General features: G+C 33.5%; 1 protein-coding gene across 3 annotated transcripts in view; it reads right to left on the reverse strand.

The window, feature by feature from the left end:
* Window positions 1–2,441: 2,441 nt before the first annotated feature.
* The window catches only part of IPMK (inositol polyphosphate multikinase), a 57,590-nt gene continuing 34,504 nt past the window's right edge, over window positions 2,442–25,527 (reverse strand). For 2 of the 3 annotated variants that reach the window (XM_037804051.1, XM_037804050.1), the window contains exons 4-6: window positions 20,086–20,258; window positions 9,287–9,368; window positions 2,442–7,736 (exon numbers count right to left, since the gene is read on the reverse strand). In XM_037804051.1, coding sequence (XP_037659979.1) covers window positions 7,114–7,736; window positions 9,287–9,368; window positions 20,086–20,258 — 878 coding nt within the window. In that variant the 3' untranslated portion in view covers window positions 2,442–7,113. The remainder of the gene's footprint in view (window positions 7,737–9,286; window positions 9,369–20,085; window positions 20,259–25,527) is intronic. The other variant, XM_037804052.1, reaches the window with a different exon arrangement.

Consider the following 25,527-nt stretch of genomic DNA (forward strand, 5'->3'; position numbering starts at 1 on the left):
AACATGTTGACTGAAATAAACCACATAGAAGAGCAAATACTGTATGATCTCACTGATATGAAATAATCAGCAAATTCAAGAGAGAAACTAGAATATAGGTTACCAGGGGCCAGGGTGGGGATAGGGAATTGGGATTTAATGCTTAACTGGTAGAGTTTCTGTTTGGATTGATGGAAGTGTTTTGTTAATGGATAGAGGTGATGACAGCACATTATAAATGTAATTAACCCCCAAATTATATATTTGAATGTGGTTTAAAGGGGGAAGTTTTGGGTTGTATATGATACTAAATAAACTTTTTTTAAAAAGTCATAAGACTACAACACAGTGAACCCTCTTTAACTATGGACTATAGTTAAAAGAGCAATAATTATAATAATATTGTTTCATCAATTGTAACAAAGGTATCACAGCAATGCAAAATGTTAGAAAACTGTGGGTGGGGGGAATATGGGAACTCTGTATTTTCTACATGATTTTTCTGTAAACCTACAACTTCTCTAATTAAAAAAAAAAAATGTATCAGGTGATATTGTGCCCATTCCAAGGCACTTAAGATTTTCAAATTATTTTAACTTCCTAATCAGTAATTTTTTAAAACTTCCCTAACTTCTCTTGGAAACATAACAGATTTGATTTTTAACATTTTGGGTCATCTAAGTTATCTATGTCCAAAGCATCTCTAGAAAATTGTTAGAAGGCAAGTACAATGTAACTTATAAGCAACCACAGGATATTTTCTCTAGTTGTCCAAGTAGTCATCATTCACACAAAAGGCCAATGACACAAATAGAAAAAGACAAGTCCCAAGATTTGTTGCAGGAGGCAAAGATAAATGATCTTACCTACTGACGAACTTTTCTTCCAGTTGAGATGGCTGGTAGTATCTTGAGCCATTGCTGGCTGTATTTTCTTGTATTCTAAGCACATTTCTTTCTTCACTACTACAGTGCTTTCCTGGCTTTCAAATAGTTCTAGTTGCTCTTTCTGCTCAAAGTGGTTCACATTCTACTGCACACCCTCACACTCAGGAACTCTTTGTGAAACTTGCTACTGAAAGTGTGGTCCAGCATCACAGACCCCATTCAGGCCTACTGAATCAGAATCCACATTTTAACAAAACTCCCAAGTCATTATTTTATGCATTAATGTTTGAAAAGCACTTGTTTATAGGACTTCCCTCCAGTTTTTAGAACTTATACTTAGCTGTAATTTGGGTACTATGGTAGTAGAGTAGAGTAGAGTAATTTTCAGCAGTTAGGCAGCTAGTATTAATTTGGAACAGAGGAAGAAATAACTTCACATCTTATTCCTCCTCCCCACAGTGCACACGTAGTAGCATAATACGTTCTTCTGAAGCACTGACTCACAATTGCCTGTGACATAACGAAGCACACACCCTCTTTTCTAGCATGCGATTAAATGACTCTCCTCGCTTTCACAATCCTGCTGGATATTAAAGACCAATCTGAGCCCCAATAACATTTTATTCCACATTTACATATTTTTTCTCCCTACAAGACAGTGCGTATCTTGAGATAAATCCCTTAGTCAACTTCTCCAGATCTCCAAAGCCTAGTTCAGTACCTGGTAAAGAGTAGGTGTTTGACAGGGCCTGCCCCTCTTCTTTTAATTAATGAATAAGAATAATTGGTTACTAAGTAACTGACTCATTTCAAACACATGAAAAAATATCTTCCCTACTTCTGCTGCTTTGAAATTATAGTATATATTTTCACTCAGAGGCCACCTTGCAGGTCTTCCCTACTCCACCCTACCCCCCCTTCTTTTCTCATCTTGCTTGTTTCTGTGCAGGTGTTTGTTTCCACTCTTGCTTATTAGTGTGCAGGTATTCAGTATGTTTCTCTTTCAGACCACAGGCAGCTGGGGTAGGTGTTAAATTTTAGCCAGTCTCAGCTGCTTGCCAGAGCAAAAAGCTTACTCCTTGGCAGAGCCCCCTCCCGCTAGAGTGAATAAAAACTCAGCACTCAGGCAGAGCAGGTATCCCTCATCTGCAGCAGAGAGAGGCATGTGAGCTGCCATCCACTCACCCTCACCTGGGCAGGTTGCTTCCTGGGGTGGGGGGTATGATTTGGGGGAACTGGCCAAGGTGGGATCTCCACCCACCCCACCCCCTGGCTCTTTTGCACCCTTTGTGCTGTATAAATAATATAGCAGTTACTTGAAAGCCTTTGTTGTGCCTGAGCCTGGGTTCCCACAGTGTACCATATAGCAACTCTCTCCACAGTTGACTCCAAAAGACCTTAGTTCATCATGATGGAGAAAATTAAATATTCCTACAAAATAGTTTACATACTTTACTCCTAATGATTCCTATAGTTTCTGGCACATAGGATGCACTCAAATATTTGTTGAATGAATAACATTTTCACTCAAATGTTTCATGAGGTATGTTACAATTAATGAAAAAAAGCTCCAATGCAAAACGTTTTAATAGGTTGTCAAATATACAGTTATTAGAATTATCTAAATATCACTTAAGTTACAAAAAAATCAGTATATCACATTAGATGATTATATAAAATAAAAACACAAACCACATATTGACAATAACCCCCACAGTTCAAGAATACCCCCATCAATACAAATAACAAGTACATTTAAAAACGAAAAACTAGCGACATTAGACATTGAAACTAAGGTAACTGAGACTAGACTAAGTACATTAAGTACATTCATTCATCAAGTACAATAAATTTAGCATTGCTGCTTATAGTCACTAATAACACAATTTTAGGTGCAATTTCACATGCTTTCATAAATCTTCCAGTACAGTTCCCAGAGTAAAGTGTCTTTGTGCACACCATTGTCATTTATATGCAGGTGCATCATACATATTTCAGAATATTTCACTTCATAGTTGAACTGTTAATATACATTGTAAGTGAACACCAAGTCAAAATTTAACCCCAATGATGATAAAATTTAAAAATTAAAAAAAAATATATTGAAAGTATATACCAATTTGTTTAATCACGTAAGTACTATTTCCTCTTACTAGATGCTATGAAGATAATAAGAATTTAAACATTAGCTCCATAAAAAGGGAAGGTTTAAACTTTTCTAAAATATTAACAAGCATTTTAAGTAACAATAAAATTATTCTGTAGGTTGAAAAGTAATTTCATATTCATTGCCAAATTTAAAATACCAGTGATTTGAAGATAAGATTGAGGCCTAAAACACTGGTATTAAATTGTAAAATACAATTTCAAATGTGCAGTAATTTGCTTATGAATATGTAATGGAGTGTTTTCCACTGTAATGTTATGTTAAAACACTACTCTGAATGGACAATCTAATTAAATGTACCTTTACTGGGAAGAAAAGGGAAAAATTAAGGCTCTGTATGCTATCTATAATTACTACACAAACTCAAAAGTCAAATAGAGGTTACAATGCTGCAAAACATTATTCTTAACATCTTTAACATACTGTTAGCTGCTTCATCTTGACTCAATACTTATCTTTATACAGGCCCAAATGCTAGTTATCTTTATTATCTTTAAATGCATATTTTTGTATCTCTATTTTAATCAATTCTCTACCCCCATGCCATCTAGACAGAATGCTGGAACTGGTTAGGAACTTTTCTGATTGGTTCACAACTGTATATTTGGAGTCCAAAAATGCTTGGCATGTGGTAAACATCCAATAAATATTTTTGAATGAACTAAGAAGTCTGACATCCAAAGGCAATCCTAATTGTTTATTCAAAGCATTAATATACAATTGCTACCTCTTTACATAACCAAACTGACAAAATTTTAAAAGAAACGGATGTCTCCTAGACTATGAAAACAACATTATGGGATGTAAAAAAAAAACAAAAAAGAAGAATTAGGGTTACAAATAAATCAAGCTTGTTAAAGGCACTGAATAAGAACAATAATTACAAAGTATTATAAACCATTTTTAAAGCAAATTAAGTTTTAGGTAACAAATGCCAAACTGCTAAAGAAAATGGTATTAAAATGATGACACTTTAAAATAATGGAAGCAATTTCTGTAATTTCACAAATTAATTCTTGCACTGCTTTACCGCTTTCCTTCATTCTAGGTCTTCTACAATATTCCAAATACTAGAAATAAATGTGTTTTCAGTTACAAGAAACAATAAAATTGCAACTGAAATATCTCTAGAAATTAACTCCTTTTTCTTAAGTTATGTTATAAATTTGATATATAGTCTTTATATAAATGAAACATCCTCTTGGAAATCATAAAATACTAAGTTTTACTCGATAAAAATTCAGGAAAAAAATTCTTACTCAGTTGAAAACAATCTAACAGCAAATTGTAGTGTAAAAGAGGCATAAATATAATCTTCCCTGACACATAAGGAATAATGAGTAGTGAGTTGAAAATACCACAGGCTCCATGTTCGAGCCATTTAATATACACATTTTCATAACTGTTTATTAGAAAACTATTTAGATAAAATAATTATCATTTTATTGACTTTTCATCCATTTGCAACTTCCATCTATATTAAAATATCAATTAATGTAAATACTTTATTATAAAACTATTATACAATTTAAATTCTTATTAGAGAAATGTATTATTCATTATCAACAATTTCTTGAAGTCCTTTTTATAATCTCATTCCATAAGAAATACACTAAAATCATTATTTATGTTTCCTGGGTGGGAACAGGGGGGACTATGATAATCCTATTAACCCAAACTATATCCTTATTTTGCTTCATCTTAAACATTTATATGTTCAAATATGCTTGGTGAGTCATGATCATTCATCCCCACCCCCAGTAGTCAAATTTAGCATTATCTTAAATGACTAGCCTAGATAGTAAAATAGTCACGTGTAGATTACATAAATTGATACGAACTCTATTACATGTAAGCTCACTTGTAAAGTAACATAAAATGGGTCTTGGATAACAGTGATGTAAAAATGTAAACAAACAGAATTAAATGTTAATCCCTTCCCTGAAAAACAAAAAGACAAAACTCTTCTTGTTTTATTAAAACAAACAAAAAGAAACATAATATATTGTATAAAAAAGATAAGATTAATTTTATAAACCTGTATTTCCAAATATGGATAACCTGGAACAGTTGATTCAGACTTTACTGGGCTAAAAATGTGCAAAATATCTGGTAATACTTAAGTTTATTAAATTCATTGTACATAGGCTGATGCCATCCCATATATTAAAAAAAAAGCTCTGTCTCTTTAAGTAAGACTCAAAATGGTGTTAACTGTCACAGCTTAAGATTTATTGAGCTATTTTCCAAACAACAACAACAAAAGTCCACATTATAGGAAAAAAATGTAAAACTAAAAATTTTCTGACTAATTATGCCTTGAAATTCATCTCCACAAAAATAAGCTACACAGCCAATACCCATTTAGGCAGTCTCTAGAAAAAACATGAAATCTCTATGGAAAATACTTACACTGACTCTAAATTAAAAATGTAAAGCAATCAAATTTTGCTCTAATAAAATGCATATGAATTTGAAAGTCATTCAGGTTTAATAAGTTTACTAAGCATTGAATTCATAAAGCATATGGTACTTCTGTTTGGCTTCAGGTATTTGCAAAGTGCCCTCAGAAAGAGGTGAAACAGTGAGGTAAACATAAAATTGTGATACTTTCTTCCACAATACAAAAAAAGGTATTGATTTAAAAGTTTAATTTGTAATTATGGGGGGGGGGAGGGAAAAAAAAGTCAAACAATTTACAACTCCAAAACATTTCTAGAAATATGGCAAAACTGTTCAACCACTTATAAGTGTTATTAGTGACTCAAAATGCAAGCAGTGAAAACATAAACATCAAACATGTTTACAAATTTAATTTCAAAGTTTTAAATGTTTTTAATAACAAATAAATATGTTTTTTAAAAGGTGATGGTGTAAAACAGACAATACTTGAACATCTAATTCTTCCAGGAAAAGTAGGATTGCCCCTCAATCCCCATGGAATTAAATTTTAATAAATTTCTCTGCTGAATATGACATAAAACTTTTTAAAATAAGAGTGAAATGGAAGCAAGGACTTGGCTACGCACTCAACTCTATATGGCTAATTAACATATACAGTATTTTAATACTCACACTATTAGATGTTGTTACTACTTTGCTTATTAGAATTATAAGAACAATATTTAGCAACATGTTTATACTACTATTTAACTAAATGAGGACTTTTTTTAAAACTCAGAAGTTACATAAGGAAAAATAAGACAAAACTTCAATCATCTACCTTTTTGAAGCTGCTATTAGAGAAAAAGGTACTATATGGTTTACAACACTTTTCATAATGTATTAAACATATATTTCCATTTTTCCATAGATGAAAGATTTCAGAATAAAAGTACTTTGTTCCTTGCAAATAACCTCTCTTCTAATCCTGGCAAGAATAATTAGTGCCATTAATTTCAAGATTTTTGTTGTTGTTGTTCACTCCAATAACTTTTTCATGAAGTATATATACTTTTTTGAAATACATATAAATGGAAATTAAAAGGAAAGCCTGATTTTGGAATGCAGCAATTCTAAATCATTTCACTGTGAAGCACCTTTTGATATGCTGGTCTGAACTTTTAATACAGAACCTAAACAGTACTTATTTCTGAAGTAGAATCTTCTCCAGTTTTATTAATTTCATACATAGCATACTACGGACATCAACCTGTTTTTTCTAGATTTCTGTAGGTGTTCTAATAATTCAACAGTTTAGATATGGCTCATTGTCAACGTTGGGCAGGCTGAGATTTCACAATAAATTGGCTGCAGAGAGCAAACTAAATTCTTAATGACCGAACAATGGTTTGTGTTTTGCTTGAGTCAAATAGATGTTTAAGCCATGTACCACCACATTCCCTGCTTACTGCTTAATATTCTTAAGTTTCTTTATTCTTCATAGTTTTCCATTGAACAAATAATTAGTTTTCCTGAGTAAGATCATAAAAAAGTTAACCCTTCTACCAAAAGTATATAGACAAACAAAATGCAGACATACAATACAAATTTTTTACATAGCATTACAAGGACAGAGATACTGACTGTTGCTCTTCATTATGATTGGCCCATCCCTTAAAAAAGATTGCAGCAAAGGATTCAATTGTCCAAAATACTTCGCAGTACAGTAATTAAATGCTTTAGCCCATGAACATATCCCTCATCTTCTGTATTGCTAGGGAACACATGAGCAAAATCTATCATTCGCACTTCTACTTCTGCATCCTCTTGACAACCAGTGGGAAGGTGGTAGAAAACTTTTTCCAGTTTGGAAAATACATTTCCATTTAAATGTTCCTGTGACATGCTCTTCCACCCATTGTCTTGCTCCGTATTTTCAACTTTCAATGAAGTCTGACTGTGATGCCTTTTAGAATACATTTTTCTGTGACGAGCATACATTTTAGACAAGCTTTTGCCTACTGAAGGCTCTATTTTTCCATTTGCCATGGAACTTAACACATGAAAGTTATTATTGTACTCCAGTACTTCTGTGTCTAACTGCTGTCCTTTGGACAACAATTTTTCTGCCAAAGTTCTGTCATTTGTTTTTGTAGTGGTTGGCTGAGATGAACCTTCATAAACAAACAGTAATGAACTTGCGTAAAAGTTAAGCTGCTTCTGGCTTTCGAACCACTGCAGAATTTTCTCAATCTTCTGAATACTGGCAGCAACAGCATCTTTTCTTAAGCAGAACCCATTATGAAAAAACCTGGAGACTCCTATTAAAAGGAAAATTTTAGTATTATAATGAAATTATGAAATAACTATCATTTGGGAAATAAACTCATTTTAGAGGCAATTCGTCACTTTTTTCCCCTATCATCTCTTTCAATTAATTGAACAGGTAAAAGTCCAGCCAGGAACAGAAATTTGGACCTCCACTTAAATTTTGATGAAGATGTTCTTATTGGAAAACATTTAGGTGATACTTACGTAAGGTGAAATCTCCTATATAGACAAAAAAAAATTCATTATAGGTACACTGGTAGTTTAGTTCAATATATATATTCTCTTACGGAATATGATTCCTCCAAGATTTCTTTCATTTGCTCTTGTGTGGGATTTTGCAGAAAGGATTGTTTGCTAAAATCACATTCAAAAGCTAATCCAAAACCTAGAGTCAAATCATAACCATTTATAAAATGATGTCAACAAACCATTATTAAAACACCAAACCATAACTCTACTAATTTTTGGTCTCAATAACATTGATTATATCTGTCTTTTCACAAAAGTTAAGATCATTCTTGGGATTTAGCACTTCTCCAAGTTGTGCATTTTATTAAAAATTGAGACTTGTAAATGTTTTAACTTGTCAGATTATTAGGCTTCTTTTAAAATTATTTATTCCAATTTTATTATGTTTAGGAATTTAGGGGTATATATAATTTGATTTCTAATTTTTTAAAAGCCCCACCCCTCAACTATGGTACAGAAACTGTTATAAAAAAAATGTCTTCACATTAAGACCACACTGTTAATCTGAGAAACTGTTTTTATAAGTAGCCAATCTGAATATTATCTTTCTATTGGTTAAGTATACTAAGGCAAACACCAATTATTAAGATAATAGTTGTGGATGTTTGTTTTCATAAGTAAAATAAAAATTCTTCATACTCTTTATACTACATACCAGTTCTTCCCCACCTTAGACAGAGCTAAAACTAAATGTCTAATAGAGTATTATTTCCAGAAATTTTCCTTTTCTAGGATAGCTCTACTTTTGTAGTATCTTGGCCACAAATATTTTAGACACACATATATTAACTCTTTTTTAAACCAATTTAACACCATTTGATTATTTATTATATAGCTCTAGAAGCTTATTATAGCGCAATGATAAATGGAAAATTTCAATAAAAATACACTACATGCTACAATACAAACATTTTTAAGTCTCTAACACACAGTAATTAAATACTATTATCTACAATCTTTACTGGAAGAACTACTTTAAAGATAACTTCCAGTTGCAGTAATTGGACTAGATGGCTGATTCACAGACATTCATTACATTTTAAAAAAGTATATTAATAAAAAAGACATGAATGAAAAAATAAAAGGGGCATTCATGAACAAATAGTTTTGATGAGTCATGAACCAAGGATTACAACAATTCTGTGAAGCTAAAGTCCATTAAGATAAAAACATTTCTTTACTATGAGTTGAATCACTATGCCAAAGGAGAATTAAAACAGAAATACCTACAGATTTATTTTGATAACTGTCCAATATTGAAAGTATTTAAATATATGTTTTTAATCCTTACCATCCTTTATTGTTTCTTTTGTTAAGCTTCTTCCATAGTGCTGGTTCTGTGTCTCATAGCTATCAGAATGAACATGATAGACCTGTCCAAAAAAAGCATTAATATTATCTCTTATGACTATAGATGCAAAACTCAACAAAATACTAGCAAACCAAATCAAATAGCATATTAAAAGGGTTATATACCATGACCTAGTGGGATTTATCCCATGAATGCAAGGGTGGTTCAACGTAAGAAAATCAAGTAATGTAATATACTCCATCACTAGAATGAAAAGAAAAAAAATAAACACATGATCATTTCAATTGCAGCAGAAAAGGCATTTGAAAAAATCCAGCATCCCTTTTTGATAAAAAACAATCAGAAAACTAGGATGAGAAGGAAATTTCCTCAACATGTTAAACAGTATATATGAAAAAGCCACAGCTAACAAACTCAACAGTGAAAGACAACACTTTCCCCCTAACCCCCTAAGATCAAGAACAAGACAAATATGCCCACTTTCACCACTTCTTTCAACTTTGTACTAGAGCAATTAGGAAAAAAAAAAAAAAAAAAAAAGGAAGAGAGGGAGGAAAAATAAGGCATTCAAAATGGAAAGGAAGAAATAAAACTTTACCTAATCACAAATGAATGTTTCTATATACAGAAAATCTCAAAGAATCTATGAGAAAGCTATTAGAGCTAATAAATGAATTCAGCAAAGTGGCAGGGTACAAATCAGCACACAAAAAATCAGTGGTACTTCTATACACCAGCAACAAACAATCCAAAAAGATAATCAAGAAAATGACTCCATTTACAACAATGACGAAAAGAATCAATTATCTAGGAATACATTTAACCAAGAATGTAAAGGATATATATATATATATATATATATATATATATATATATATATATATATGTATACACACACACACACACACACACACACACACAAATATATATATATACACAAAACTACAAAACATTGTTGAAAGAAATCAAAGAAAAACTAAATAAATGGAAATAAATTCTGTGTTCATGGATTGGAAGATTAAATGTTAAGAAGTCAATACTATACAAAGCAATGTACAGATTCAATGCAATCAAAATCAAAATTCAATAGCCTGCCTTCTCCCCTATGTGGGACATGACTCCCAGGGGTATAAATCTCCCTGGCAACGTGGGATATGACTTCCAGGGATGAGCTTGGTTCTGGCATCATGGGATTGAGAAAGCCTTCTTGGACCAAAAGGGGGAAGAGAAAGGAAACAAAATAAAGTTTCAGTGGCTGACAGATCTCAAATAGAGTTGACAGGTCATTCTGGAGGTTATTCTTATGCATTAGATATCCATTTTTAATTTTTAGTGTATTGGAATCGCTAGAAGGAAATACTTGAAACTGTTGAACTGCAATCCAGTAACCTTGATTCTTGAAGACAACTGTGTAACTATATGGCTTACACTGTGTGACCATGTGATTGTGAATACTTTGTGGCTCCCACTCCCTTTATACAGTATATGGACAGATCAATAGAAAATAGAGGGCAAAAAGTAAATGAATAATAGAGAGAGATGGGGGGGGTATGGGATGTTTTGAGTGTTCTTTTTTACTTTAACTTTTATTCTTATTCTTTTTTGTGTGTGATAATGAAAATGTTCAAAAATTGATTGTGGTGATGAATGCACAACTATATAATGGTACTGTGAACAACTGATTGTACACCATGGTTGACTGTATGGTATGTGAATATATCTCAGTAAAATTGAACTTAAAAAAAATCAACAGCCTTCTTCACAGAAATGGAAAAGTCAATCATCAAACTCAAAGGGAAAGGCAAGGGCCTCAAAGAGCCAAAACCATTTTGAAAAAGAAGAAAAAAGTTGAAGGATTCACACTTCCCAATTTCAAAACTTATTACAAAGCTACAGTAATCAAGATAGCATCCCTGTACACTTGAAAGTGGTTAAAAGGGGAAATTTTTAGTTGTGTAATGTTACTAGAATAAAAAGTTTTAAAAAAAAGTTCATGAGGTGAAGAAAGCAGCTATGGTACTGACACAAGGACAGACCTAAAGACCAATGGAATGGAACTGAGAGTTCAGAAATAAACCCTTCCCTCTTTGTCTACACAATAGGGGAAGAATAGTTTCTTCAACAAATGGTGCTGAGAGCTAGATACCCAAACACAAAAGGATGAGACTGAATCATTACCTCATATCATGTATGAAAATTAACTCAAAATGGATCAAAAACCTAAATATAAGAACTAAAAACTCCTAGAATAAAATGGGGGAATAGCTTCAGGATCTTGTATTAGACAATGGATTCTCAGACTTTACATCAAAAGCATGAGCAACAGAAGAAAAAATAAAATGGAACTTCATCAAAATCAAAACTTTTGTGCATCAAAGGACATTATCAGAAAGTGAAAAGATAACCTACAGATGGGAGAAAATATTTAGAAACCAGAAACCATCTGATAATGGTTTAATAAAGAACTCCAACAACTCAACAACAAAAAGACAAACAATCCAATTAAAAAATGAGCCAAGGATCTGAATAGACATTTCACCAAAGAAGATATACAAATGGCCTATAAACACATGAAAAGATGCTCAACATCATTAGCCATTAGGGAAATACAAATTAAAACCACAATGAGATACCATTTCACACTCTTTAGAATGGCCATTATTTAAAAAAAAAAAAAAATTGGAAAACAACAAGTGTTGGTAAGAATGCAGAAAAAGGGGTACCTCTGTGCACTGTTGCTGGGAATGTAAAATGATACAGCCATTATGGAAAACACTCTGTAGTTCTTCAGAAAGTTATGTATAGAATTACCAAATTACCTAATTACTATCTCAAATCCTTCACTACACTGAAAAATACAACCATGTTCTAAACACAAATACACACACAGCCTATTTTAAGATAGATCATTCATCTTGAACAAAGTGTTACTATGAATTGAAGACAACCATTTATAAACACCAAAAAATTACATTTTATTATAGGATAAATCATTTTTAAAAGAGAAGCTCAGCATATCAAAACTTGCTAAGGAAAAAAACCTTACATACACTATACATATAACTATGTTTAAAAGAGATTCTCAAAATAGAAATTGTCACTGTTCTATTACTCAGGATGCATCATCTGAGCCAATTTAATTTCACATATGGACTAGCGCTAAATAGTTTCATTGAAACTCCTTTGCTGATATTTCTTCTTCCTCGTTTATGTCTACTTTGCTAGCAAAAGCTGGAATGGAAAGAGTTCTGAGAGTTTCTCCCATCTCTACCCACTGCCCAGTCTTGGTCAGTAGCAAAGACCTTTGTAAATCAAAAGTTACACTCCCAGATGCAAGCTTACAGAACAGGTGACTCAGAATCCAAGTTCCAGCAAAAATACACTAAAATAATTTAAATGTCCAGGTTTCAACAGAAGATTACAAAACAGGATGTGATGGCTGGGGCAGAGGAGATTAAAGCATCAGAAACCATCAAGGAGGAAGGAAGACCAGACCTGGGACATACCAGACAGACTTATACAAAGAAAGGTCCTAAATATGTTCAAAGAGCTAAATGAAATCATGGACAAAATGTTAAAGGAAATCAGGAAAACGATAAAATGAATACAAAGAGAATATCAACAGAGAGATGGAAATTATGAAAAGGAACCAAACAGAGCTGAAAACAACGGTAATTTAAAATTTTCTAGAGGGGTGTAACAGCAGATTTGAGCTGGCAGAAGAAAGAATCCATGAGCTTGAAGATAAGACTATTGAAATAACCCAGTCTGAGAAGTAGAAAGAGGAAAGAATGATGTGAACAGAGTCTCATGAAACTGTGAGTCACCATCAAGTGAACCAATATACACATTATGGAAGGCCTAAAGTAAAAGAAAGAGGGAAGGGAGCAGAGAGGATATTACAGATATAATCACTGAAAATTTTCCAAATTTAATGAAACAAATGAATATACACATCCAAAGGACCCATACCACAGCATATAATTAAACTGTCAAATCCCAAAGATTAAGGGAGAATTCTGAAAGCCGCAAAAGAGCCAATGTGCTATATACAAGGGAGCCAATAGTATTAAGTGTCAATTTCTCATTGGAAACATTTGTGGAAAGACATATTTAAAATGCTGAAAGCAAAAAGTTGCCACCCAAGAATTTTGTATCCAGCAAAACTGTCCTTCGAAAATGAGGGAGGAATTAAGACATTTCCAGAACAAAAGCTGAGGGACTTCATCACCACCAGACCAGCCCTACAGGAAATACTAAAGGGAATTCTGCAGGTTGAAAGGAAAGGACACCAGACAACTGACTGAAATCACAGGAAGAAATAAAGATCTCTGTTAAAGATAATGACATTGGTAAATATAAATATCAGTACTACTATATTTTTTATTTGTAACTCCACTTTTTACTTCCTACAGGCTCTAAAAGGCAAATGCATAAAATATTATGAAATATCAATGGTTTTGGAAAGTAATGTTTAAATACGTAATTTGTGGTAAGAACTACACAGAGGTGGGGGGTGGAAGGACATAGTTTATGTATGCTATTGAAATTAAGTTGGCATCAAAGCAAACAAGAGTGTTATAGATCAAGGATGTTAAATTTAAGCCCCATGTTAGCCGTAAAGAAAATACCAGAGAACAAACTCATAGAGACAGAAAGTAGAGTACAGGTTAGCAGGGATGGAGGGCAAGTTAATGCAAAATAGTATAGGATTTCTGTTTGCAGTGCAGGGAAAGTTATAGTAATGGATGGTGGTGAGGGTACTGCAACATTGTGAATGTGATTAATCCCACTGAATGGTATACTTGCGAGGGGTTGGGATGGGAAGAATTATGTTGTATATATGTTTTTATAATTAAAAAAAGAAAGAAACTAAAGAGATAATGAGAAATAAATGCAACACATTTTTCTAGATGGGACCTAAGAATGGAAAAGGCTCAAAAGGACTATACTGGGATATAAGAAAAAATTGGAACATAGAATGCAAGCTTTGTATCAACATTGAATTTCCTGAACTTGGTGAATGCACTTAAGGTGACTGAATGAAGTACTCTGTTCAAGGAGTATGATGTGTGCAACCTGCTCTCAGATATATGGAAGATAGACAGATGGATCAATAGACAGACTGACAGATATACAGATAGATGTTAGACTAATGAAATAATATAGCAAAGGTGGCAAAATGTTAGAAATTTTGGATCTGGGTATCTGGGGGGTTGGAGTATGCTGGAGTTTTTTGTATGGGGTTTGTATTACTTTCATCACTGTCCTGTAAGTTTGAAATTATTTCAAAACAAAAGTTTTAAAAAAACAAGGTTATACTTTTACCTTGAAAACATCTAAGTCTATAGTGAAAAAGGTATCTACATTTTTTTTTAATTGAAAAGAAAGCTGGAAGACATGAGTGGGGGGGATAGAGTACCAAGCAAAAACAAGCTTCAGCTCTTTCTGGATAAATCACTACCATAGAGACTTTCTTGGAAGGAGCAAACAAATTCAAACATCTTTAGCAAAATAATTTAATATTAAGCTCAATTTATGGGAAAGAAAATTTGAAGTATTATTGCCATTTACTATTATGAAGGGAATAGAAATACAGAGTCTGATTTTTAGACAATGTGTTAAATAAAGAGGGAAGCATCTTTTCCATAGTGATTAGGAAAGGTTGTCTCTCTCCAAAGGGTAAATATTTCCTTGTTACAAATTTAAGTTGTCTACAAAATATACTGGAACATCTAAAAATTACACCATCTAAAATCTTGTATTACACGAAAAAACTTTTCCAGTGAATTTTTACATTTTGTACTTTAGTTACTTTTGTTAAACAGATATAATAAATCCCTATAATTACATAGCAGAGTCAATAAAACAATGGAAAATTAAACAACAATGTATATAATAGTTAACTCATAAGGGCACTATTTCAAAAAACAGAGTTCCAAAGCAAGTTACTGATATACTTACTTCTCTCAAGTCTACATCCATATATAGTATACTCTAGTCATCTTATATATACTCCTAGCTGTTTCATAAATACGCTCTGCTTCTTGTTTTTTTTGTTTGTTTGTTTGTTTGTTTTTTTACCAATTCACTTCAAATACTCACCTTTCATTGAAACTGTGTTCAAACTTCAACTTCCATGTGAGACCAAGGGAAGAGATGTTTATTTGGTGTAGGATCTACATTTTCTAAACAATATAACTTCTACAGTCAGTTTGTTCAAACACTACAATTACAAGGAACTTTGAATAGGAAGTGAGCTGTGGTAGGTCTGTACAGATCAGAATGAAATAGCAACACATCCTAAAGTAATTTGGGTGGGGAATAAAAATATATATTCAGGGCCCCCCTGAAGAGCTGGGGGAGAATGCAGAGGTGTTGGACTTCCTCACCTGGATTGTTGCTGATGTTCTCACAAACACTGGGGACTGACAGCTTGATGTGCTGAGCCCTCTATCTTGGGGCTGGCCCCTATGAAGCTTGTTGCTGCAAGGAGAGGCTAAACCTGCTTATAATTGTGCCTAAGAGTCTCCCGAGTGCCTCTTTGTTGCTCAGATGTGGCCCTCTCTCTCTAACTAAGCCACCTTGGTGGGTGATCTCACTGCCCTCCCTGCTACGTGGGACCTGACTCCCAGGGGTGTAAATCTCCCTGGCAACACAGGATATGACTCCTGGGGATGAATCTGGACCCAGCAACATGGGATTGAGGACATCTTCTTGACCAAAAAGGAGACACGAAATGAAACAAAATAAAGCTTCAGTGGCTGAGAGATTTCAAATGGAGTCGAGAGGTCACTCTGGTGGACATTCTTACGCACCATATAAATAACACATTTTAGGTTTTAATGTATTGGAATAGCTAGAAGTAAATACCTGAAACTACCAAACTCCAACCCAGTAGCCTTGACTCTTGAAGACAATTGTATAACAATGTAGCTTACAAGGGGTGACAGTGTGATTGTGATAACCCTGTGGCTCGCACTCCCTTTATCTAGTGTATGGATGGATGAGAAGAAAAATGGGGACAAAACCTAAATGAAAAATAGGGTGGGATGGGGGGGGTGATTTGGGTGTTCTTTTTTTATTTTTATTTTTTATTCTGATTCTGATTCTTTCTGGTGTAAGGAAAATGTTCAAAAAATAGATTGGGGTGATGAATGCACAACTATAATATGGTACTGTGAACACCTGATTGTACACCAAGGATGATTGTATGGTATGTGAATATATCTCAATAAAACTGAATTTAAAAAATAAAAAAATAAAACTCACCCTTCCCCTTCAACCCCTTTTGACTCCCTTGTTCCCTCAGGCCATATTCTGTTTCTACCTCTATCTACTGTAACATTTATTTTGATAAATCTCATTAAATGATGAAGCTTAACACTATACAGAATCTTGGTATTAAAGAAATATAGAATAACTGCTTAAAAATAAAGAATTCCTAAATCATCATAGAAATAAGCAAGTTATTTTATCTACCAAACCTCTTCTACTACTGGTTAAACATGATAACAGAAATGTATTAAAAATGGATACACTTGATCACAGTCTACAATGATATGAAAGGATATTTTATTTTAAGGCTTGATGGTCCATCTGGATGGAACTCTTAAAAATTTGGAATATCAATTCTAAAATTATCCAAGTTTATCTTTATTACCAGTCTACAATCCAATATGATAAAAATTTTAATGAATTTATCACCTACTATAGAAATAAACTATTTTGTAAAAGTAATTCTAACACTACAATTAAAGCTCAAGATTCTTCTCCCAGTTCCAATATTCTAGAATTATATACTTGAATCCATAGTCACATTATCATTTTCATTTATTATTTTACATTTCAATTATATCCTCCCTCAGATAAGTACACAGTATGTAATTATAAACTGGTAAGTACCATATGAAGGAAGCAACAAAAACAGAGTAGGAAACTCAAATTGATCCAGTGCAATCCTACCAAAATCCCAGCTGGTTTCTTTGCAAAAACTGACAAAGCAATCCTAAACTTCATGGGGAAATTTAAGGAGTACAGGATAGTCAAAAAAAATCTTCAAAAAGAAGAGCAGAATTGGAGGAGTCACAATTCCTGATTTCAAAACTACAGTAACCAAGACAGCATGGTGCTGGAATAAGGATAGACACATAGAACAAAGGAATAGAATTGGTCTGCAATTGAGAGTTCAGAAATAAACTTTCACATTTACAGTCAACTGATTTTCAACAAGGGTTCCAAGAGAATTCAAGAAGGGAAAGAATAGTCTTTTCAATAAATGGTGCCAGAACAACTGGATATCCACATGCAAAAGAATGAAGTCCGACCAACTTCCTCACATCATACACAAAAATTAACTCAAAGTGTATCATACATCTAAATGTAAGGGTTAAAGTGATAAAACTCTTAGAAGTAATTCTAATAGTAAGTATTTGTGACCTTGGGTTAAGCAATGGTTTCTTCAATATGACAACAAAAGCACAAGCCACAAAAGAAAAAATAGGTAAAAGACACTTACCAAGAAAGTGAAAAGACAACCCACAAAATGGGAGAAAATATTTGCATATCATTTATCTGATAAGGGACTTGTATCTAGCATATATAAAGAATTCTTACAACTCAATAATAAAAACACAACCCAATTAAAAAATGGACAAATGATCTGAATAGACATTTCTCCAAAGAAGATAAATAAATGGCCAATAAGCATTATAAGCCATTAGCAAAATACAAATAAAAACCACAATGAGATACCACCTCACATCTACTATTATAAAAAAGAGAAATAATAAGGATTTACAAGTATGTGGAGAAATCAGAACCTTCATACACTGCTGCTGGGAATGTGAAATGGTGCAGGCAAGGTATGTACATCTGTTAGCAGAAAATGAAGGGAGATGCCGCCTGAGAGCTTTCATTTTTTCTGAGGCAGAAAGCAAAGTCATCTATTGAAAGTGAAAGGGGTAGTGGGAGGATGAGATATTTGAAAAGTGAAGGTTCAAACAGTCGCCTAGTCATATTCCTCAGGGATGTTTAATTTCTTATTCTGTTTTTAAATTTTGCCTTTATGCTTTCTTCCTTTACTATATATCCACATTAAATTATAGTTTTCTAAAATGAAATAACCACATGGATAATATCTTTGGTTTTGTTTATAATCAGCATATCAGAATCAATTGTGCTATTAACATCATATCAACAATTAATCTATAATACTTCCTATTAAAACTCAAAAGGAAGACTCATATGTCTTCTTTCATCATGATTTTGAAAACTGCCTATTTTGCATAGATAGATAAGCAATCATTTGTTATACTACAAATGAAAACTTATCTTGAAGACACATCATTTGTTTAGAAATTTTTATTCCACATAATTAACTTCTTAGCTGTGGCATACTATTTGAAAAGACAGCTTCAAATAATTCCTCCCATCCTTTTGCACAATCCCATTTGCATTGTGACTTAACAATGCATCAGAAGAAGAGTCTTATTTCCTTGCCCTTTCAATCTGGGCTGGCCCTGTGATATACTCTGATCTACAGAATTCCATGGAAGTGACAGTGACTTTCTAGCTTAGACATTAAGAAACCTTGCAGTTACCTCTCTCACCTTCTTGAAATATGGTACAACATGAGGATGCTTGAGCTAGCCTTCCAAAGGATGAAAAACCACATAGGAAGAGGCCCTGCCAAAAGATAGAACCAACTCCCAGACATGAAAGTGAGATCATCTTAGACCATCTGGCCCCAGCTGAGCCACCAAATGACTGCAGCCAATGAGAGACACTAGGCAACCGAAAGAATGGCCCAGCTGACCACAGCCTAAATTGCCAACCCACAGGATCATGAGGAGGGGAGGGAGGGAGGAAGGAAGGAAACTCATTGGTGTTTTAAACCACTTAGTTTTAGAGTGGTTTGTTATGTAGCAAAAGTCTGACACGATGATTGTTATGGATTGAACCATGTCTCCCACAAAAGCATGTTCAAGTCCTAACTGCTGGTACCCTGGGTGTCAACTCATTTGTAAACAGGACCTTCAAAGATCCTATTTGGATGAGGCCAAATTGAGTGAGGGTGGGCCTCAATCCAATATGGCTGAAGTCCTTAGAAGTGGTGGAAATTTGGACAGGGTCAGTAGAAGCCAGACACCAGAATAAGCCAGAGAATAAAGGCAGATCACCACATGGTGAAGCAGAGATGCAAGCCAAGAAACGCCAAGGATGCCAGCAAGATATCACCAGAAATCTACAGTCCCAGGGAGAAAGTATGACCTGTCAAGACCTTGATTTTGGACTTCTAGCTCTCCAAAATCATGAGACCATAACTTCCTGTTGTTTAAGCCAGCAGTTTTGCAGTATATGTCACAGAATACCTGGTAAACTAAGACAATGACCTAATTTCCGATTTCCCTTTTCTATTTTAAAAAATAGGAAAACAATTGAATATACAAACTTGACCCTTTTCCCATGGGAAAATCATAAATATCATGTTTACTGTTAACCTTTTTTTGAACCTTAACTTAAAGCTTCTTTATAATAAAATTACCCAAATCAGAGTCTTAAGGTACAACTATTCATTCATTTCTTCATTAAGCACCTGCTACGTGTGCCAGGATAATCCATGCTGTCATAGAGTTTACACGTACTGGGGAGATATGGCCAACCAAATACCAAAATGTGTTATCTTCTGACATATTTCAATTATAATGACATCTATAATTGTCAAGGAAATAACATATAAAGAGAAATGTGTAGATTATACTAATAATCACTCTTACCCTCATGCCAAGCACCAAAAACCCAATCTCTTCCATCAATGGGTACTTGCTGACCTGTTGCTGAATCTTCTCAGATGAAGCAAAAGGATCATAGCTTTTTTGCCCTATCTTTACATCCATTATACAGGGCTTATTAAATTTATGCGTCACATCTTCCAGTTTTAGGTATAAATCTGTTATTAAAGAAAACCTTAATTAGTAATAGGCAAACATTTTACTACTCAAATAACTGCCAGGGGAAAACAAAATGAGGAAATTCTAAAAACTGAAAGAAAACAAATTTAAATTTAATAATTATTATTACTCCACCTAAAAAATTGGCTGACCAGCAAATTTATAACAAGTATCAATATTCCTCTGTGGCAGGAGATGGATTAATTACCATTCAATGTGAAGCAAAACATATGAAGCAGATATAAGGTTACCAAGGACATTAAGAAGGCAATGAGATTATTTCAAAAGCTGTTCCAGAAATGCATTTTCCTTTGAATACAATTTGTCACTTATATTTTTGTATATTTCTTGGTAAATTATTTTAATATTTTTCTTAAAAGTTTAGTCTTCATTTAAAATTGATAACAGGAATAAATTCTTCCCATAGATTATACAACAGAAATATAGAATAAGAAAGGTAATGCAATCCAAATTATGGTAAATGCCAAATATATATTCTGGTCTCAATAGTTTCAAAGGAAAAACAAATAATCCTGCTTTTTAGAACACGGGCATTCCCCAAAAGATCACCTGTAAACCACTTTGGCATCCTAGATGCATTTTCTCAGGGAAAACTATTACACATGGAGATTCAAGATTCAAGTCTAAATGTACAAAAGCCTAGTGTCATACCCTGTAGCTAAACTACAAGTCTTAGCTTGAAAATAAGGGTTCAGATTATAAGAAAAGGAAGAAATGAGGAAATAATTCTCTTACCCTTTCCTAAGTGAAACCATCTTTCTAGACAAAGTTCTGAATTAAATTGGGAATCACTGTTTAGTTATGAATGTAATATGAAGCATTTTTCCTAAAAAGTTTTCATCAAAGACAGAAGAGGTTATGTTCTATCAATGTAACAAATAAGGTTAGAGAAGGTATATCTTTTCTTTAAGTTAACTAAAAGGAGGGTATCAAGGGAAAGAGAAGACTTATCATGGAGGTCCTTCATTGTCCCTGTTCCACCAAGATTAGCACAGTTATTAAATTACAACAAAGATGAATGTGCTGAATCAGAAGTGAGACCAACCCTGTTAGGGCTTAAGAAAGTTATGAGTCCTTTAGATAAGAGGTATAAGTCTTCTTCCTCAAGGGACAGGAGATAAAGATAACAGATAAATTTTATGTGTTAGTCAAAGGAAGATTGGGGGAAGGGACATGGATGTCTAGAACTAAAGGAGTTTAAGCCCAAATATGACAAAAAAGGAAATGTAGCTGAAGAGCACAGCACTAGCATATCAAAAGGAGCTGAAGCCCTTCATAGTTTAAAGTTCTCACAGATACCTTCAACAGAATAAGAGAAAACAAAAAGGTCTTGACACAGACATGAAACTGCTGGCAGTAAAAGGTAATGGGACAAGTGGGAATATCCTGATTAAGGAGCTGGAACCCACCCAAGCTTCTGCGCCTTAAAAAAAAAAGACGACAGGATGAGAGAAAAACATGGGGAAAGAAGCACAGGACAGTCCCTTTCAGATTCTCTCCTCCCACCTCCAACTACCTTGAGCAAAAGGAAACAGACCCATCTTCTCTCTACAGCTATATAAGAGTTTCAGCAACAAGGTTTTTACTTTAAATATCAGAAAAGATGAAACATATCCTAACAGATTCTTGGCATTCCAAATTTATCATCACTGATTTCCTTAACTGAAGAGGATCCCAAAGGTCTTACTGGGATGAGACTACGTATAGGAGAATAAAGATAGTGAGTGAATTTAGCCAACTATCCAGCATTTATATCTCAGTGTATGGTTATTATTTTCTACTTGTCAATTTGGCAGTGATTAAAAATAAACAAACAAAAAAAATGTTCCTTTGTAATACAACAGAGAAGACAGAAGCTAGAGACTTTGAGAGTCCGAATATAAAATCCCCCCTTACCTCTTCTACATATACTAGGAATACAATAAATGTTTGCTGAATGAATGAATGTTTGCCATTCCCATTCCCACTGGGACTTTGGACCTGACCTTTCTCACACTATAATAAATTGAGTCATTCTTCCACTGAAGTCATTCCTCTAAGTAAATAGGCCTGAGCATGATGGTATTTGACATTTATTTCAACTCACCAAATATTTTTTCCTTTACCTTTACTTTCAGGTTCTTGATATATTTTAGATGCTTGTATTACCAAATGTCTGCTAGATTATTATTAACTTTCAGAAATGAAACCTTAAGTTAAGGCTTGGTTTAGTGATTTCTTTTAGTTCTCTGGCCTTAATGATTTTGTTTTTTTAGGTGAAAAGTTAAGAATACGTGTTTCTCATTTTTATCTTTCTCTTTAAGTTATAAAAATAAACATCAAAACCTGCTTCAGGCATGCAGAGCTCTTTTTTTTCCCCTTTATTAGAGATGCTGTGGGTTTACAGAATAATCATGCATAAATACAAGATTCCGATATACCACCCTATTATTAACACCTTGTGTTCGAACCGAACATTTGTTACACATGCAGAGTTCTTAAGAAAGAACTCTATGTATATAGCAGCTTACCATAAAAATGCTAACAAATGATATAAATCAGAAAATGGGGGCATGATCTGAGCATTGAGATCTTTACTGATTTTTTTACAGGCATCATCACTAGAAATAAATCCGAATACTACATCCACTCTGGGGAAAAAATGCTATTTTAGCAAATTATCTAGAATAGAGCTTAATTAAAGGTAGTTCAATCCTGAGATTCAATTACTTAAATGATCAAAGGCATTTCATTACAAGGCAGCTTCACTTACAAAGCAAGGCCACAGATTTAATAACAAAAGACACCATTTCAGCTATGACCCCCCCTCTGGGTATAGAGTGGAATACTATTTTTCAATTTGTAGGTTACAACCCATTACTGGAGTGTTAATTCAACCAAATGGGCTTTTTGAATGAAAGAGACAATACCAGACTGTCTCACACATTAGTAAGCACTGTTGTGTGGTTTCATCCCAGTTTTATATACCATGAGTTGCAATGTGAAATATATTTCTTATTGTATACCATAGACAAAAAATTTTTTTTAAACATTTGAATAGGTAGAATGTCAGTGTATGGAGTCTACCCAGCTCTAGAGCTAGCCTCAGATCCACAGGAGCAGTCTCTTTGGAGCCACAATCATACTATGGGACTCCAGCCCCTTGGCCATAGTCACTGGAACAGAGATGAACATCTAATCCAAGTTTGGCCAGTCTTGCTAATTTGGAATTGAGACTTAGAAATAACTATTATTCTTGGTGGATGCCTGGTGCTGAAACATGTAAATTTGTGGGGTGAGGCTAGAGATACGCGGAGCAGAAAGAAGGCAGAGGAGAGAGGAGGGGTTAAGAAAATGAAGTGGACATGGCAGAGAGAGCTCCACCTGGGTTCTGACAGAGTTTTCAGTTTCTGGTTCTGGTCCATCTTGGACCCAGCTGGCCAGACCTTGGCTTTCATAAGATACTCCTGTATCCTTATAATAAAATTTTCCTTTTTGTTTAAAGTGATAGCTTTGGAAACAGAGAAAGTAGATTCAAATTTAAATAAAACAGATAAAAATCCCTGCCTTTACAGAGCTTCTTTTGTAGAGGAGAGATAGCATTATATTTAACATATTTGATACTCATTGAGCATTTATTAAATTTTAGCAGTAGGTATACTTAAATATTCAACAAGCATGTCATTGCTAAATACTAAAATTTATCAAATATGTTAGGTCACCAACAGGTACAGGTTGATGTTCAAATATTCAGTTTTAAAAAATATAATTTAGAGACTATCCTTATTCTTCCTTATAAGACAAGTTTAATTTAATAACAAAAAAAATAAATAAAAAGTTGTCACAACACAATAATGTGTTTGATACTGACTACTCTCCAACTCTCAGACTAATATCAAACTTTAGCCTGCAGTTAAATATTAATAAGAACATCTATTTATTATATATTGTTTTTATCTCGAATTAAAATAATGTGCTACTGCAAGTGGCACAGCTGCTAAACACACTCAATGATGATCACTAATCTTAAGCTGGCCTGTAAAGCTGCTCAACTATCATACTAAACTTCCCAAAACTTCACTTTTCCATTCTCCAAGACTACCATTTCATATACTTCCTCCCTCATCCATATTCCCAGCTTACTTCTTATATGTATTTTTTTTAATTCTGCAGGAGAAAAGGTTACAGATTAGTTAACATTATAGAAAGTAAAGATTACTGCTGCAATTATGAAAGCTGTTTTTGTTTTTTTTATTTTACATTAATGGTAAAAAGATGATAATAGTAAACAGAAAATGTGTTCTAATACCCATCAAAAAAATCTGATGGGCTAGAATAAAATCATGCCTACAAATTAGATATTTATGTGACTAATAAGATTGTGGCTTCACTGTATCTTCACTATTAGTAATTATTATGATAAATATGTTCTATCTGAATAGTTTAGTTTCACCCTGACTGAGGTCAAGGAAATAAATTGGACAACATTAATATGATGTTTGGAAAATATTCTGAAAAATATTTATGATATGATTATTTGGTAAGATGCAGCTTGCAAGTGAAGACCAGATTTTGAAGATTAAAAAAACCAAGTTGATTTTTACAAATACTGTACATGTAGATGTATATAGGTGTGTATAAATCATAAAGATAAATACTATGATAATGGGATTTACTTTTTCAATTCTGGAAGCTATATTTAGGACAACTGACACTTATGAACAGTGTGTCACAGGTCCAGGGACTGGCATTTGCAAACCCCAGATCTATGAGAAATAATTTGTAAAGCCTGGTATTTGTATAATAAATAAAAGGATATCAACTTTTATAAAAATGTGGAGTTCATTACAAGAGGTCACCCTGGCTAGAAATAGAGTTAATTCCAAGAGCTACAGTTAATAATCTATTATTTGAATAATTTATTCAAAGTATATATAGATTTTCTATAGTTCCTTAATTTTCTGAGGTAAAGATCCTAAAAATTACTACCAGGTGTTCCACAATGCAACATTTCAAGCCGTTACAAGCACACTAGGGGGAGCAACAAACAAGATAAGATTTAATGGAGATCTATGAATACTGAAACTTTAAATAAATATATATATATATATTTTTTAAATGCAGGAGTGTTGGAATAGCTGGAAGGAGGTAAATGACATGGTAGAACTGTAACCTATAACATCCTTTGAAATTTGCTCTATAACTACTCATTGAATTGTGCTTTGAAAGTCTTCACCCTTCCGTATATACCTTATATTTCATAATAAG

The sequence above is a fragment of the Choloepus didactylus genome, chromosome 15 (genome assembly GCF_015220235.1).
Source record: "Choloepus didactylus isolate mChoDid1 chromosome 15, mChoDid1.pri, whole genome shotgun sequence".
NCBI classification, from domain to species: Eukaryota; Metazoa; Chordata; class Mammalia; order Pilosa; family Megalonychidae; genus Choloepus; species Choloepus didactylus.